This window comes from Cervus elaphus, chromosome 3, assembly GCF_910594005.1.
Source record: "Cervus elaphus chromosome 3, mCerEla1.1, whole genome shotgun sequence".
NCBI classification, from domain to species: Eukaryota; Metazoa; Chordata; class Mammalia; order Artiodactyla; family Cervidae; genus Cervus; species Cervus elaphus.
The window spans coordinates 40,793,515-40,806,463 of NC_057817.1; the positions used below are offsets into that span (position 1 = coordinate 40,793,515).

At 34.7% G+C, this 12,949-nt stretch overlaps 1 protein-coding gene across 14 annotated transcripts in view; it reads left to right on the plus strand.

The window, feature by feature from the left end:
- KIF21A (kinesin family member 21A) overlaps window positions 1-12,949 on the plus strand; it is a 174,639-nt gene that overhangs the window by 97,091 nt on the left and 64,599 nt on the right. For all 14 annotated transcript variants that reach the window (XM_043887087.1, XM_043887071.1, XM_043887088.1 and 11 more), the window contains exons 4-10: window positions 596-745; window positions 1,884-2,018; window positions 2,491-2,658; window positions 4,509-4,624; window positions 11,076-11,271; window positions 11,668-11,857; window positions 12,439-12,502. In XM_043887087.1, the coding sequence (XP_043743022.1) occupies window positions 596-745; window positions 1,884-2,018; window positions 2,491-2,658; window positions 4,509-4,624; window positions 11,076-11,271; window positions 11,668-11,857; window positions 12,439-12,502 (1,019 nt within the window). The remainder of the gene's footprint in view (window positions 1-595; window positions 746-1,883; window positions 2,019-2,490; window positions 2,659-4,508; window positions 4,625-11,075; window positions 11,272-11,667; window positions 11,858-12,438; window positions 12,503-12,949) is intronic.

Sequence of the window (12,949 nt, forward strand, 5' to 3'; positions counted from 1 at the left end):
CTAATGATGGAAAAAGAAAAGAAACTGTTCTTTTATCTTCCCTTTCACCCTGTAAGTGTTATTAGGCATTATGACTCTAAGCATATTGATAGAAAAATTGGTGTATATGTCCTCTTATAAGGTGGTAGCACAATCTCATCAGAGTCTATTGATATATTGCTCATCTTGCAAAAATATTAAGTATTAATTTTTAGATATACTAAGAAGGGTTGTAGGGCCAAAGAAAATATACTTTTAGTTCAAACACTAAAAATTCTTAAAACCTTCCCTAAACTTTCAAGCTTAGGATTTGTCTACATTTGATACATATTTTTCTATAATTTACCTGTATTTATAAACATTTATCTCTTGCAGAGGGTTAGTGGGTCGTTTTAGCTAGTCCTTAACTCATTAGTCATGATTAAGTCTTTTACTCTTCTTACCCTTGTAAAGAAATCTGGCATTTATTTTTATTTGTGGTCATTTTTATGTGTTGTTTTGAATAAATATGTCATATAGAAGGACTTTTAAGGTATGTTTCAAAGATAACATGCAATATGTGTTATTACAGCCATGAGGTGATTTTGACTAACGTTAAACTTACTTCTTTTAATAGCTATATAATGAAGAGGTTCTTGACTTATTTGATACTACTCGTGATATTGATGCAAAAACTAAAAAATCAAATATAAGGATTCATGAAGATTCAGCTGGAGGAATTTATACTGTGGGCGTCACAACACGTACAGTGAATACAGAATCCGAGGTGACATTTATGTTATAGTTAAAATAGAGCGTGTTTGGGGAATTCCTTGGTGGTGCAAGGGTTAGGGCTCTGTACTCCCAATGCAGAAGGCATGGGTTCCATCCCTGCAAGCTTTGAGGCATGGCCAAAGGAAAAAAATAGAGCACATTTGGCTTTATTTAATAGCTTTGCTGCTTGCAATATGAAATTTGTATCCTAAATAGCAGCAATGAGGTAAAATTTTATCTTCATCATTTTTTCCAGGATTTTATTATTAAAAATGTCATAATTATGATAAAGTCAGTGCATTTATCATACCATCTAAAGAGTGTAAAGCCTTGTATGTATAGTTTTCTTTCACACCTAGAAAAAGAGGATTAGATAATTTAAAGTGAAGGATGAGACCACAGCCCTTTGCGCTTTTTGCTGTAACACGTGGAGGCTGTGGGTCTTCCCTGGGGGCTCAGTGGTAAAGAATCTGCCTGCAATGCAAGAGACGGAGATTCAGTCCCTGGGTCGGGAAGATCCCCTGGAGAAGGAAATGGCAACCAGCTCTAGTATTCTTGCTTGGGAAATTCCATGGACAGAGGAGCAGCCTGGCAGGCTACAGTTCATGGTTGCAATAGAGTCAGACATGACAGTGACTGAACAACAGCATCATGCAGTCCTGTATGTGGCTCCTAAAGAGAGACTGTTGAGAAGACTCACCCTGGGGAGTTCTGTGGCAGTCCAGTGCTTTGGATTCAGTGCTTTCAGTACCTGGGCCCTGAGTTCAATTCCCGGTGGGGGACAAAGATCTGCAAGTCACATGGAGTGGCCAAAAAAAAAAAAATTACAAATAAGAAAATACAGAAGAGCCTGAGAAATTCCAGTTAGTGCTTAGTTTGTTCCAAAGTGTTCTACTGTAATAGTTTTGAAATAGAAGCTGCGGACATCAGCAAATGGCAAACAATGGAATCTCAGTGTTTTCTCCTATTTACAAAAACAAACACTGTTATACTTTCTGGTCAAAAAGTGCCTGCAAATAAAATAATAAGACAATCTACCTCTTGTACATCTTTTAATACGATGAATTTTAACCAGTAGCTCAGACTTACGATTGTGTAGATTTAGTTTAAGTATTGTTCAAGTAAAACCCCTCTTTCTTTCCCTTTTCTAGATGATGCAGTGTTTGAAGCTGGGTGCTTTATCTCGGACAACTGCTAGTACCCAAATGAATGTTCAGAGCTCTCGTTCACATGCCATTTTTACCATTCACTTGTGTCAAACCAGAATATGTCCTCAAATAGATGCTGTGAGTTAGTTCTAATGTCTTAAACTTTCAGATTTAATTTCTGTAAAATCACATGAGTATCAAAGAGAATATTTGTGTCAAATTTAGTTTGTTTAATCATTCCTTTTCCTAATGAGATGTCCCGGATTTATTTAAGCTAAAGCTGGCCAGCCATATGAAATTTTGAAATTAAAAATTGACTATATGTCTCTAGTAGCCAGAAAGTATGGTGATGGATTAATTACTTGAAACCCTTTGCTTTTGAGGGCTATATGCTAAAAATTTCTCTTCAATATAAGCAAAGCCTTAGTTGATAGCTTTCTTTAATCTAACTTTGTCTAAGGTTCTAGTTGCAACAGGCATTTTATGCTTTTATTTATTTGACCACAGGCCTATACTTGTCTATGTGAAAAATGAAGGCAAGATGGGGTTGAAGGATAGATATTTAGTGTCACATTAATAAGGTATTTTCAATTATTTTCCTCAATTACAGGAAAGTGCAACTGATAATAAAGTGATTTCTGAATCATCACAGATGAATGAATTTGAAACTCTGACTGCAAAGTTCCATTTTGTTGATCTGGCAGGTTCAGAAAGACTGAAGCGTACTGGAGCTACAGGCGAGAGAGCAAAAGAAGGCATTTCCATCAACTGTGGACTAGTAAGACTAAGACTTTGTGCTGGGAATATATCAGGGTTATTTTATTATCCTTTTCCATTTTATAATATATAATACCCAAGTGGAAATCCTTCATACACTGAGCTGAGAAATGAAAATTGCTGTAAACTTATGAGTAATGCATTGAATTTTGATGTCAGGCTGTCAAATTTTTTCTCCTTTTCACATTGTAAGTTTTCTTCAAGTGTAAAAAATTAGTTGGATTAAGTTTTATGATGTGTGCATAAGATATGTATATGTATATATAATAGAAATGATTTTAAAATTCTTCTCAAATTTAAAAATATACTCTTAATATTAAATATTATATGGGATGACCTTTAAAGTAGTTTTATGCCAGCATTTTTATGACTGACTTTATTTTGGAAATTATAATAACATGTTATTTAATAATGATTATTTCAAAATGATAACTTTTCTCATTTTAGGAATTAACTTTAATACCCTGCCATCTAGTGGTGTTTTTGATTGATTGGAAAGCATCTTGTGTTGGAGTTAGCCTAAAGTTCCTATTATCTGAAAGAAAATGTTCTGAACCAAATTTTTATGTAATAAATCTTTTTTTCTTATTGATTTCATTATAAAAGTGGCTCTTTGTTCCTGCTTAAAAGTAATGGCATTGTAAATTTCTGTGATGCTGACCGCATCAGGACAGGTGTCTTCTGCTTTGCCTTTCTCCCTTTCTTCCTAGAGAAGGCGATCCAAGCATATGGTCCTTTTTTTGGTCATTGCCCACTATTTCCTGTTACATGATTATAACCCTTCTGTGGGGGAATTATCAACTGAGACTGATTAGAAAGAGCCAGTCTTCCCAGCCATGAATCCTGATGCTCCCACCATATGGTTGATTATTGTGGTCAGAGGAATGAGTGAGCAGGATCCTGGACTTTGTGTATTGTTTTGAATTTCTTGACATATAAAATCGTGGTATGGTATTTACATTTTGCTGTTTGGAAAAGACAAAAGCCATTGCTCAGTTTTCTTGTTCAGGCTATTGAGACATGTTCAGACGTGTGGTAGAGGTTCAGTGTGACCAGTGGCTAAAATTGCAGACTCTAGAAAAGGGGGACTAAGACACAGTGTGATGCTGATGCCCTCTCTGCAGCATCCATTGGCTCTAACAAAAACATAGTTATAGGCGAGTATGGCAAGCATTTAGGAAAAATACTTATACTGTAGGTGCTAGTTCAGTGACTAGGAAAAGTAGAAGCGAGTTGCAGGAGGAGGGACTAAAGAGTTCTACAATTTGACTTAATTTCTTAAATATTGGATGCTTATTACATAGATTCATTGAATTTCTAAGTGCTGCTGGACTTAATAATACTTTATTCAGAGATACCATACTGATGTATTTATTGTGGTTAAAAGAAATTTTTGTTTTTTTTAAGGAAGCTATAGTACAAGAAAGTTCCATGAAATTGTTAAACTAGCAATTTATTTCTTCATTGAGCTGAGGAGAAGAATTTGCAACATGAATTGGCAGTTTTGTGAGAGATAGCTCATGATGCTCTGATAATTCTAAGAATGGTTTAGAAGTCATCAATCTTACAACATTCCAATTTCTAAAGAAAACCTCTTCATAGATGTTTTAGTATTTGTGAGTTATGGATATTTATATTGCACTAAATTTTGATTGGTGTCAGTTTTTTAGTAGTTATAATGAAAGCTTCAAGTTTACTTCATGTGTCAAAATACAAATGTAAAGTAAAACCAAACAGAAGTGGTCTCAGTTCTGCCATGTCTTCGTATTATTTTCAATAAGATTTAATTATTTAAAAATGTTATAATTAGTACATTTTTATCATTTTCCTCTCTCTCTTTCTACCTTTTAGTTGGCACTTGGCAATGTAATAAGTGCATTGGGAGATAAGAGCAAGAGGGCAACTCATGTTCCCTATAGAGATTCTAAGCTGACAAGACTACTACAGGACTCTCTTGGGGGCAATAGGTATGCAGAAGTGTTTATCCTCCATGCTCGTGGATTTCAGTTATTCATTATTTTTAAAATGTTTGAAAAGTGATTTATAAGAATTGTTTTATTATAAAATAAATTAATGAGGAACTAGTAGTTATTAAGTGCCTCAAGTGCATGAGTGCTTTTGCATGTCATTTCACATATTTCTTGTAACATCTCTTGAGGTGGGTATTGTTATTCCTATTTTATAGATAAGAAAATTCAAATTCAGAGAGATTAAATAATTTATTCAGTCACTTGGCATATGAAATCCTTGGCATACGTTCTCTGTACTATACAGAGTTTCAGTTTTGAGTGCTTGGCACACACTTGATGCCTGGTAAAATTTTGTTGAAAAATGCTATCTTCTATGTAATTAAAAAAAATAATTTAAATATTATTAATTTTTAAAAAATTATTTATTTATTTTACTTTACAACATTGTATTGGTTTTGCCATACATTGACTTGAATCCACCACGGGTGTACATGTGTTCCCCATCCTGAACCCCCCTCCCACTCCCTCCCCATTCCAACCCTCTGGCTAAATATTATTAATTTTTTTACAATTTTCCTAAAAATTAAACATTTTTTTAAATTTTAGAAAACTTTAAAAATATTAATTGAATGAAATATAGGGTGTTTGCTGGTTATTAACTTTGCCAGAATCACTGATATTCCCCCTCTTCTGTACTTTGCATCATCCTGATACGTTTCATTAGCTAAATGTATTCTTTTGGTAATGCATTCCTCTTTATAAACATCAGCGTGTTGGCTTTAAAAGTGAAAACACTTTTGGCATTTAAATTCAGTCTTCGGATAGTTCAACATTACATACAAACTGATGCTGTAAAACAATCCAGTAATTAAACTTGCCAGTTTTCTCTTTGAACAACTATTATTCAAAGAATTTTGATAATGTTGAATTTATTTGGGCTGAGGTTGGATGGATTTGGAAATAATGTTTTGTTTATAGAATTTAACAGTATCATTTATATATTGCTTCTTTTGTAATATTGGCATTGTCTTGACTCATCCCTCTTCTAGCATATCCTTTGTATTGCTTCCATTTGTCCACATTTCTTCTGTTCTATACTTTCATTCGACTTTAAATATCAATCTGAATCTTATTGTAACTGCACAAAAATTTTTGTTTTTTAAACCAACTATAAATTATTAAAGTTTGCTAAATTGTAGCCTTTTCCAATATTTATTTCTTTGCTTTATAGTATATCTTTGTTTTGTAACAAAGAAGAGATACTAAACCTCTTCCCCTTACCAGTGTCAATACTTTTGAATACTTCAGTACTTTTGAGAGTTTGCTTACCCTGTAATAATCTAAGATATTTGCACTATGGATTTTGAATTCCTCCTGAGGTTTATCCAAGCGACAGCTAAAGAATCTCAGATGTTCCTCACCCATTACCCAAGTCAGTGGTAACTCCTTTCTTCTAATCCCATTCTCCTCTGTTCATGGAATTCTCCAGGCAAGAATACTGGAGTGGGTAGCCATTCCCTTCTCTAGGGGATCTTCCCGACCCAGGGATTGAATCCAGGTCTCCTGTATTACAGGCAGATTCTTTACCATCTGACCATCAGGGAAGCCCAGTCCCATTTTCAGTCACACTCGTAAAATTATGAGATTAGTCTCCTCTTTCAAAAGCATCGTACTTAGTATAAGCATTGGAGAACAAAATGCCTTTATTTTTTGATGTTTATACAAATTACTCTTAAAGAAAAATTAGATCAAAGATAATTTGTGGAAACAAATTGCATATGTTTATATGAACAATTTGGTGACTTTTTTAAAAAACCAACCTGGCTTTTATATGTTTATAATGTTTAATACTTGAAGAATTTTATAGCAAAAACTCTGAAAAATATAAAATATGAATAAAAGTTAATCATATTTCTACTACCTGTAGGTAACTATTGTTAATATTGTGATACATTTCCTCCCTTATGAATAATATAATATGATATAGTAACATATAAGATAAATAACTTTATTTGTTTATGCCATACTGCATGGCTTACGGGATCTCAGTTCCCTGACAAAGGATTGAACCCGGGCCACATCAGTGAAAGCACTGAATCCTAACCATTAGACCACCAGGGAACTTCCTAATACTGGGTCGCCAAAAGGTTTGTTAATTTTTCCATAAGATGGCTCTAGAAGTGCTTGGTTGTCTTTACTTCATTCAAAATAATTTTGTTAGACTGTATCATCGTAGCTGTCATATTAGCATGCATTAAAAAAAAACATCAAAATTAGTGAATTTTTGTGTAGTCATTTTAATATTGAAGATGGAAGGAAAAAAGCAACATTATTAGCATATTATGCTTTATTATTTCAAGAAAGGTAAATATGCACCTGAAATGCAAAAAACAATTTGTTTGAGTGTATGGAAAAGGTACTGAAACTGATTGAATGTGTCGAAAATGACTTGATAAGTTTTGTGCTGGAGATTTCTCTCAGGACGATGCTCTATGGTCAGGTAGACTAGTTGAAGTTGATAGTGGTCAAATCAAGATATTAATTGAGAAAGATCCATGTTATACCATGCAGCAGATAGCTGACACACTCACAATATAAAAATCGGGCACTGAAAATCATTTGTACCATCTTGGTTATGTTAATTGCTTTGATGTTTGGGTTCCACATAAGTTATGTGAAAAAACCTTCTTAACCACATTTCTGCATGCAATTCTCTACTTAAACATAATCAAAATGTTGTTTTTAAAACAAATTGATGGGCAGTGAAAAGTGGATACTGTAAAATGATGTGAAATGGAAGAGACCATGAGGCAAGTGAAATGAACCACCACTAACCACACCAAAGGCCAGTCTTCATTCAAAGAAGGTGATGTTGTGTATATAATGGGATTGGAAGGGAGTCCTTTTTATGAGCTCCTCTGGAAGACCAAGTGATTAATATCAACAAGCACTGCTCCCAACTGAAAGCAGCACTCAAAGAAAAGCATCTGGAATTAGACAACAGAAAATACATAATCTTCCACCAGGATAATGCAAGACCATATGTTTCTATGATGACCAGGCAAAAACTATTTTTGCTTGTCTAGGAAGTTCTGGTTCATCCACTGTATTCACCGTATATTGAATCTTCAGATTTCCATTTATTTCAATCTTTACAAAATTATTTTAATGCAGAAAATTTCAGTTCCCTAGAAGGACTATACAAAGCACCTGTAACTGTTCTTGGCTCAAGAAGACTAAACGTTTTGGGAAGGTGGAATTATGAAGTTGCATGAAAAGTAGCAGAAGGTAGTGGAACAAAATGATGAATATAAAGTTCTTGGTGAAAATGAAAAATGTGTCTTTTAATTTTTACTTAAAAACCAAAGGAACTTTCTGGCCAACCCAATATATTTAAGTTATATGACTTCCTTTAAGACAGTTATGATTTTATATAAAAATAAGCCACTTTTTTTTTTTCTCTTGGATTTTATTTTCAGTAATGCCCATGTTTCAGATAAAGATATTAGATAATTAACATTTTTTAAAATAAATTAATTTCAGTAATGGAATCAGATTATCTCATAAAACCACAATTTCATTTTAAAAACATTTTTCATAAAGCTGTTCTTGGAATTTGTGTGTTTTGGGTTTTATTTAATATGTGACCTTTTTCCTATGTGATAGATGTTAGCTCTTCTCATTCCTAATTTCACCATTCTTAAGCACTTAAACCCAGTACTTTTTGTAAAGGAGAGTTCTCTACTCTTCCCACTTCCCAGTTGTGGTGGACTGATATTGTACATGACTGTATTCAGCTTATCCCATTATGTGGGTTTGAAAACACTTGAACTGCTGTACACGCTATTCAATAAAATGAGTTCATTGATTACAGCAAGTTCAAATGTTGTAAAAGTTTCTAAAATGCTCACTCTCAATTTCTATACTTGTCATGAATTTCCCGGACTGGTACTGGACCGGAGACTACACTTTGAGTAGTACTGACCTCTAATTAGTATCTGTAACCATCACTCTCGTTGGATTACCTTATCTTCTTCATCAACAGAGGTGCATGAATTATCTTCTCACTTCAAATAAATAAATATACACAAGATATACGAACAATTATTAGGGACCTAGTATGTTCCAAACAAATAACGATGACCTAATATGTTCCAAATAGATGGGCAAATACTTGGGGAAACAATGGAAACAGTGACAGACTATTATTGGCGGGGGGGCTCTAAAATCACTGCAGATGGTGACCGCAGCCATGAAATTAAAAGACACTTGCTCCTTGAAAGAAAAGCTATGACCAACTTAGACAGCATATTAAAAAGCAGAGACATTACTTTGCCAACAAAGGTCCTAGTCTAGTCAAAGCTATGGTTTTTCCAGTAGTCATGTATGGATGTGAGAGTTGGACTATAAAGAAACCTGAGCACCAAAGAATGGATGCTTTTGAACTATGGTGTTGGAAAAGACTCTTGAGAGTCCCTTGGACTGCAAAGAGATCAAACCAGTCATTCCTCAAGGAAATCAGTCCTGAATATTCACTGGAAGGACTGATGCTGAAGCTGAAACTCCAATGCTTTGGCCATCTGATGCAAAGAACTGACTCATTTGAAAAGACCCCGATGCTGGGAAAGATTGAAGGCGGGAGGAGAAGGGGATGACAGAGGATGAGAGGGCTGGATGGCATCACCAACTTGATGGACATGAGTTTGAGTAAGCTCTGGGAGTTGGTGATGGACAGGGAGGCCTGGCATCCTATAGTGTATGGGGTCTCAAGGAGTCGGACACAACTGAGCGACTGAACTGAATATGTTCCAAATATCTTGTTGTATGAAGTAATCTGATGAATAAAAAATATTTGATGATCCTTTTCCTCTCGGAGTTTAGTATCTAAGTTTGGATCTATAAAATTTTAATATAGTCATAATCATTATCCATAAAGAAGAGGTATGCAGAGGGTATGAGGAAGCAGAGAAAAAAGTATAGCCAAGCTCAGGGTTTGATTCTTAGGCTAGAAGAGATCTAAGTTCAATCTTGAATAATAGTAAAACTAAGGGTAAGTAAGGATGACCAAGAGTTCACAAAGGAATAAAGATAGATGGAATGGGACCCTTTTTAAAAGGGTAACTATGAAGGGCTCTCTGCTAAGTGAAGTAAGAGACAAATAGTGTATGATATCACTTATATGTGGAATCTAAAAACTACAACAAATTGGTGAATATAACAAAAAAGAAACAGACTTACAGTTACAGAGAATAAACTAGTGGTTACCAGTTGTGTGTAGTAAAAAGTTGTGTAGGCAGTAAAAAGATGGGGGAGTGGGAGGTACAAACTGTTGGGTATAAGATAGGCTCAAGGATGTAGTAACTGTAAATGGAAAGGAACCTTTAAAAGTTGTGTAAACAGTTTTACAAATTAGGAAAAAACAATGAGACATTACTACATATTCTCTAAAATGAGTAAAAATAAAGCTTGAAAAAAAATAAAAGGGGTACTATGAATGCTTTGTTGAAATTTTTGGGAGAAGGCAGCAATGGAACAGGAGGGTAGAAGGCCATAGATTAGAATTGATAGGTGTAAATTGCAGACCAGCCTGGGTAAATTACATCCTTAATTGTTAGTATATAAGTGCCTGTTGGCATTGGTACCAGTGGTAGCAGAAGGCGATGGCACCCCACTCCAGTATTCTTGCCTGGAGAATCCCAGGGACGGCGGAGCCGGCTGGGCTGCTGTCTATGGGGTCGCACAGAGTCGGACACAACTGAAGCGACTTAGCAGCAGCAGCAAGTGTCTGTTAGAATTTCCACGTCTGATTCATTGACAGAAATTTCTTAGGCATAATAAGGATTTTGTTATCTTATTCTTTGGTTGATAAAGCAATTCATCATGACTGTAAAATAATGTTTCACATTTTTCCTGTGTAATCTAACTAGAAATTCTGGAACTTTGACCACTCAATCACAAATGATATTTCATATTGTGAAACATGAGTATGCTAAGTACTTTTCTTCAGCAGGTGACAGAATTTTGTGTGAAATATTTTGCTAAGAAAAAGATCAGGATGCAAGTGATTAAAAAAAAAGAAAACATTTCAATCCTGAAATATTAAGCAGACAATGAAAGCAATGGGTTTTGAATTTCAACATTTCATAGGCAGATTAAATTTTAGAATTATTCTGTGTATACTGCTTCAAAAATTTTTTGTGAAGAGATGAGAAATAAATGTATGCACTTTTGCTTTCTCAAGGTATTAAGTGTCAAAAAGGGACAATATAAAAAAATCTTTTTCCTTAAGGTAGCATTGAGGCTTTAAAAATTGCTTTTATTTTTATGTTTGGTAATATCAATGTTTTGGTATCTTGATATTATTCAAAAGACAGGTATTTAAAATGATTATTTCGGCATTTTATTTGCTTTTATCTGTAAACCTAATTATTTTTTTTGTAACTTTCAGCCAAACAATCATGATAGCATGTGTCAGCCCTTCAGACAGAGATTTTATGGAAACTTTAAATACCCTGAAATATGCCAATCGAGCTAGAAATATCAAGAACAAAGTGATGGTCAATCAAGACAGAGCTAGTCAGCAGATCAATGCACTCCGTAGTGAGATCACACGACTTCAGATGGAACTTATGGAATATAAAACAGTAAGTTAATGATTTTGATTTTGCATTTTGTGTACACAGTGATACCTTTTTGTGATGGCTTTCACATATGTCTCTGGAGTCTCTTGTCATAATGGTGGCATCTTTCCTTTTAGGGGTGGAATTCTATAGTTTTCTTTGTGGGTAGCCTTTAATAATGTTCAGTCTAACAACTTCATCAGCCTCTTGTTTCAAAAGACTACTTTCTCAATCAACTTCTTTAGTGACAAATGCTCAATGAAGTGATGTAGTAGAGGGAAAAGGAACTCTTTTGCCTTGAGGCTGTTAAGGCAAAAGGGCTCTTGGTTGTAGAATTGCACAGTCCTGCAGTATCCTTTAACAAAACTCTTGTGTAGTTAGAACACCTCAACCAACAAGGAAATAACTTTTCTTTTCTAGGGCAAAAGAATAATTGATGAAGAGGGTGTGGAAAGCATCAATGACATGTTTCATGAGAATGCTATGCTACAGACTGAAAATAACAACCTGCGTGTAAGAATTAAAGCCATGCAGGAGACGGTCGATGCACTGAGGACCAGAATCACACAGCTTGTGAGTGATCAGGCCAACCAAGTTCTTGTCAGAGCAGGTATGTGTGTAGGCTGTGGAATGATGAAGGATTACTTTTGGAGGGCAGGAAATATTCTTCATGTTTTTTTAATTTCATGGAATAGTTGAAGTAAAAATGTCAGTTTCTGTGATTTTTAAGTTAATGTTTAATTTGTAAATAATACATTCTTATAGAAATCAAATGTGTCTTTGCTTCATCATATTATCTTTCTGCTCATGGAATTAAGGGCAGGAAATTTGCTGTTTAAATTATGTTTCAAAGCATTATTATTTCCATAACCTTGTTTTTCTTTTACTCTTTTCTGTTGAATGTTAAAGGAAATTCTTTTTTTTTTTTAATTAACTTTTATTGAAGCATACAGTTGATTTACAATGTTGTGTTGGTTTCTGCTATCCAGCAAAGTGAATGTTACACATATACATATATTCCCTCATTTTTAGATTTTTTTCCTGTATAGGTCATTACAGAGACCTGAGTAGAGTTCCTTGTGCTCTACAGTAGGTTCTTATTATCTATTTTTAAATATAGCAGTGTATGTATATATGTCAATGTCCATCTCCCAGTTTATTCTTTCCCCCTTTCCTTATTTTTTCTTGCAGGTGAAGGGAATGAGGAGATTAGTAATATGATTCATAATTACATTAAAGAAATTGAAGATCTCAGGTATAATTTATATTCTGCCATATATAATGCACATATTTGGGTTTTGCAGTGAGGTATTATTGCTACTATTTATTTGTTGGGCTTATTTTGTATAGGGCTTCCCAGGTGGTGCTGGTAATAACCCGCCCGCCACTGCAGGAGACGTGAGAAGTGGGTTTGATCCCTGGATCGGGAAGATCCTTTGGAGGAGGGCACGGCAACCCACTCTGGTATTCTTGCCTGGGGAAACTCATGGACAGAGGAGCCTTGCTGGCTACATTCCATAGGGTTGTAACTATTCACAGTGATATTCAGCTCTTTGGTCAGGTTAACTTTAGGGGAAGGTACTTGCCTATAATGAAACATATGGGAATATAATGTCACAAACTACTTTCTTCTTCTCACATTATCTTCCTGTGTTCTTCTACTGCTCTAGTTGTTATACCCTTAATTGGAAACTTACCAAAC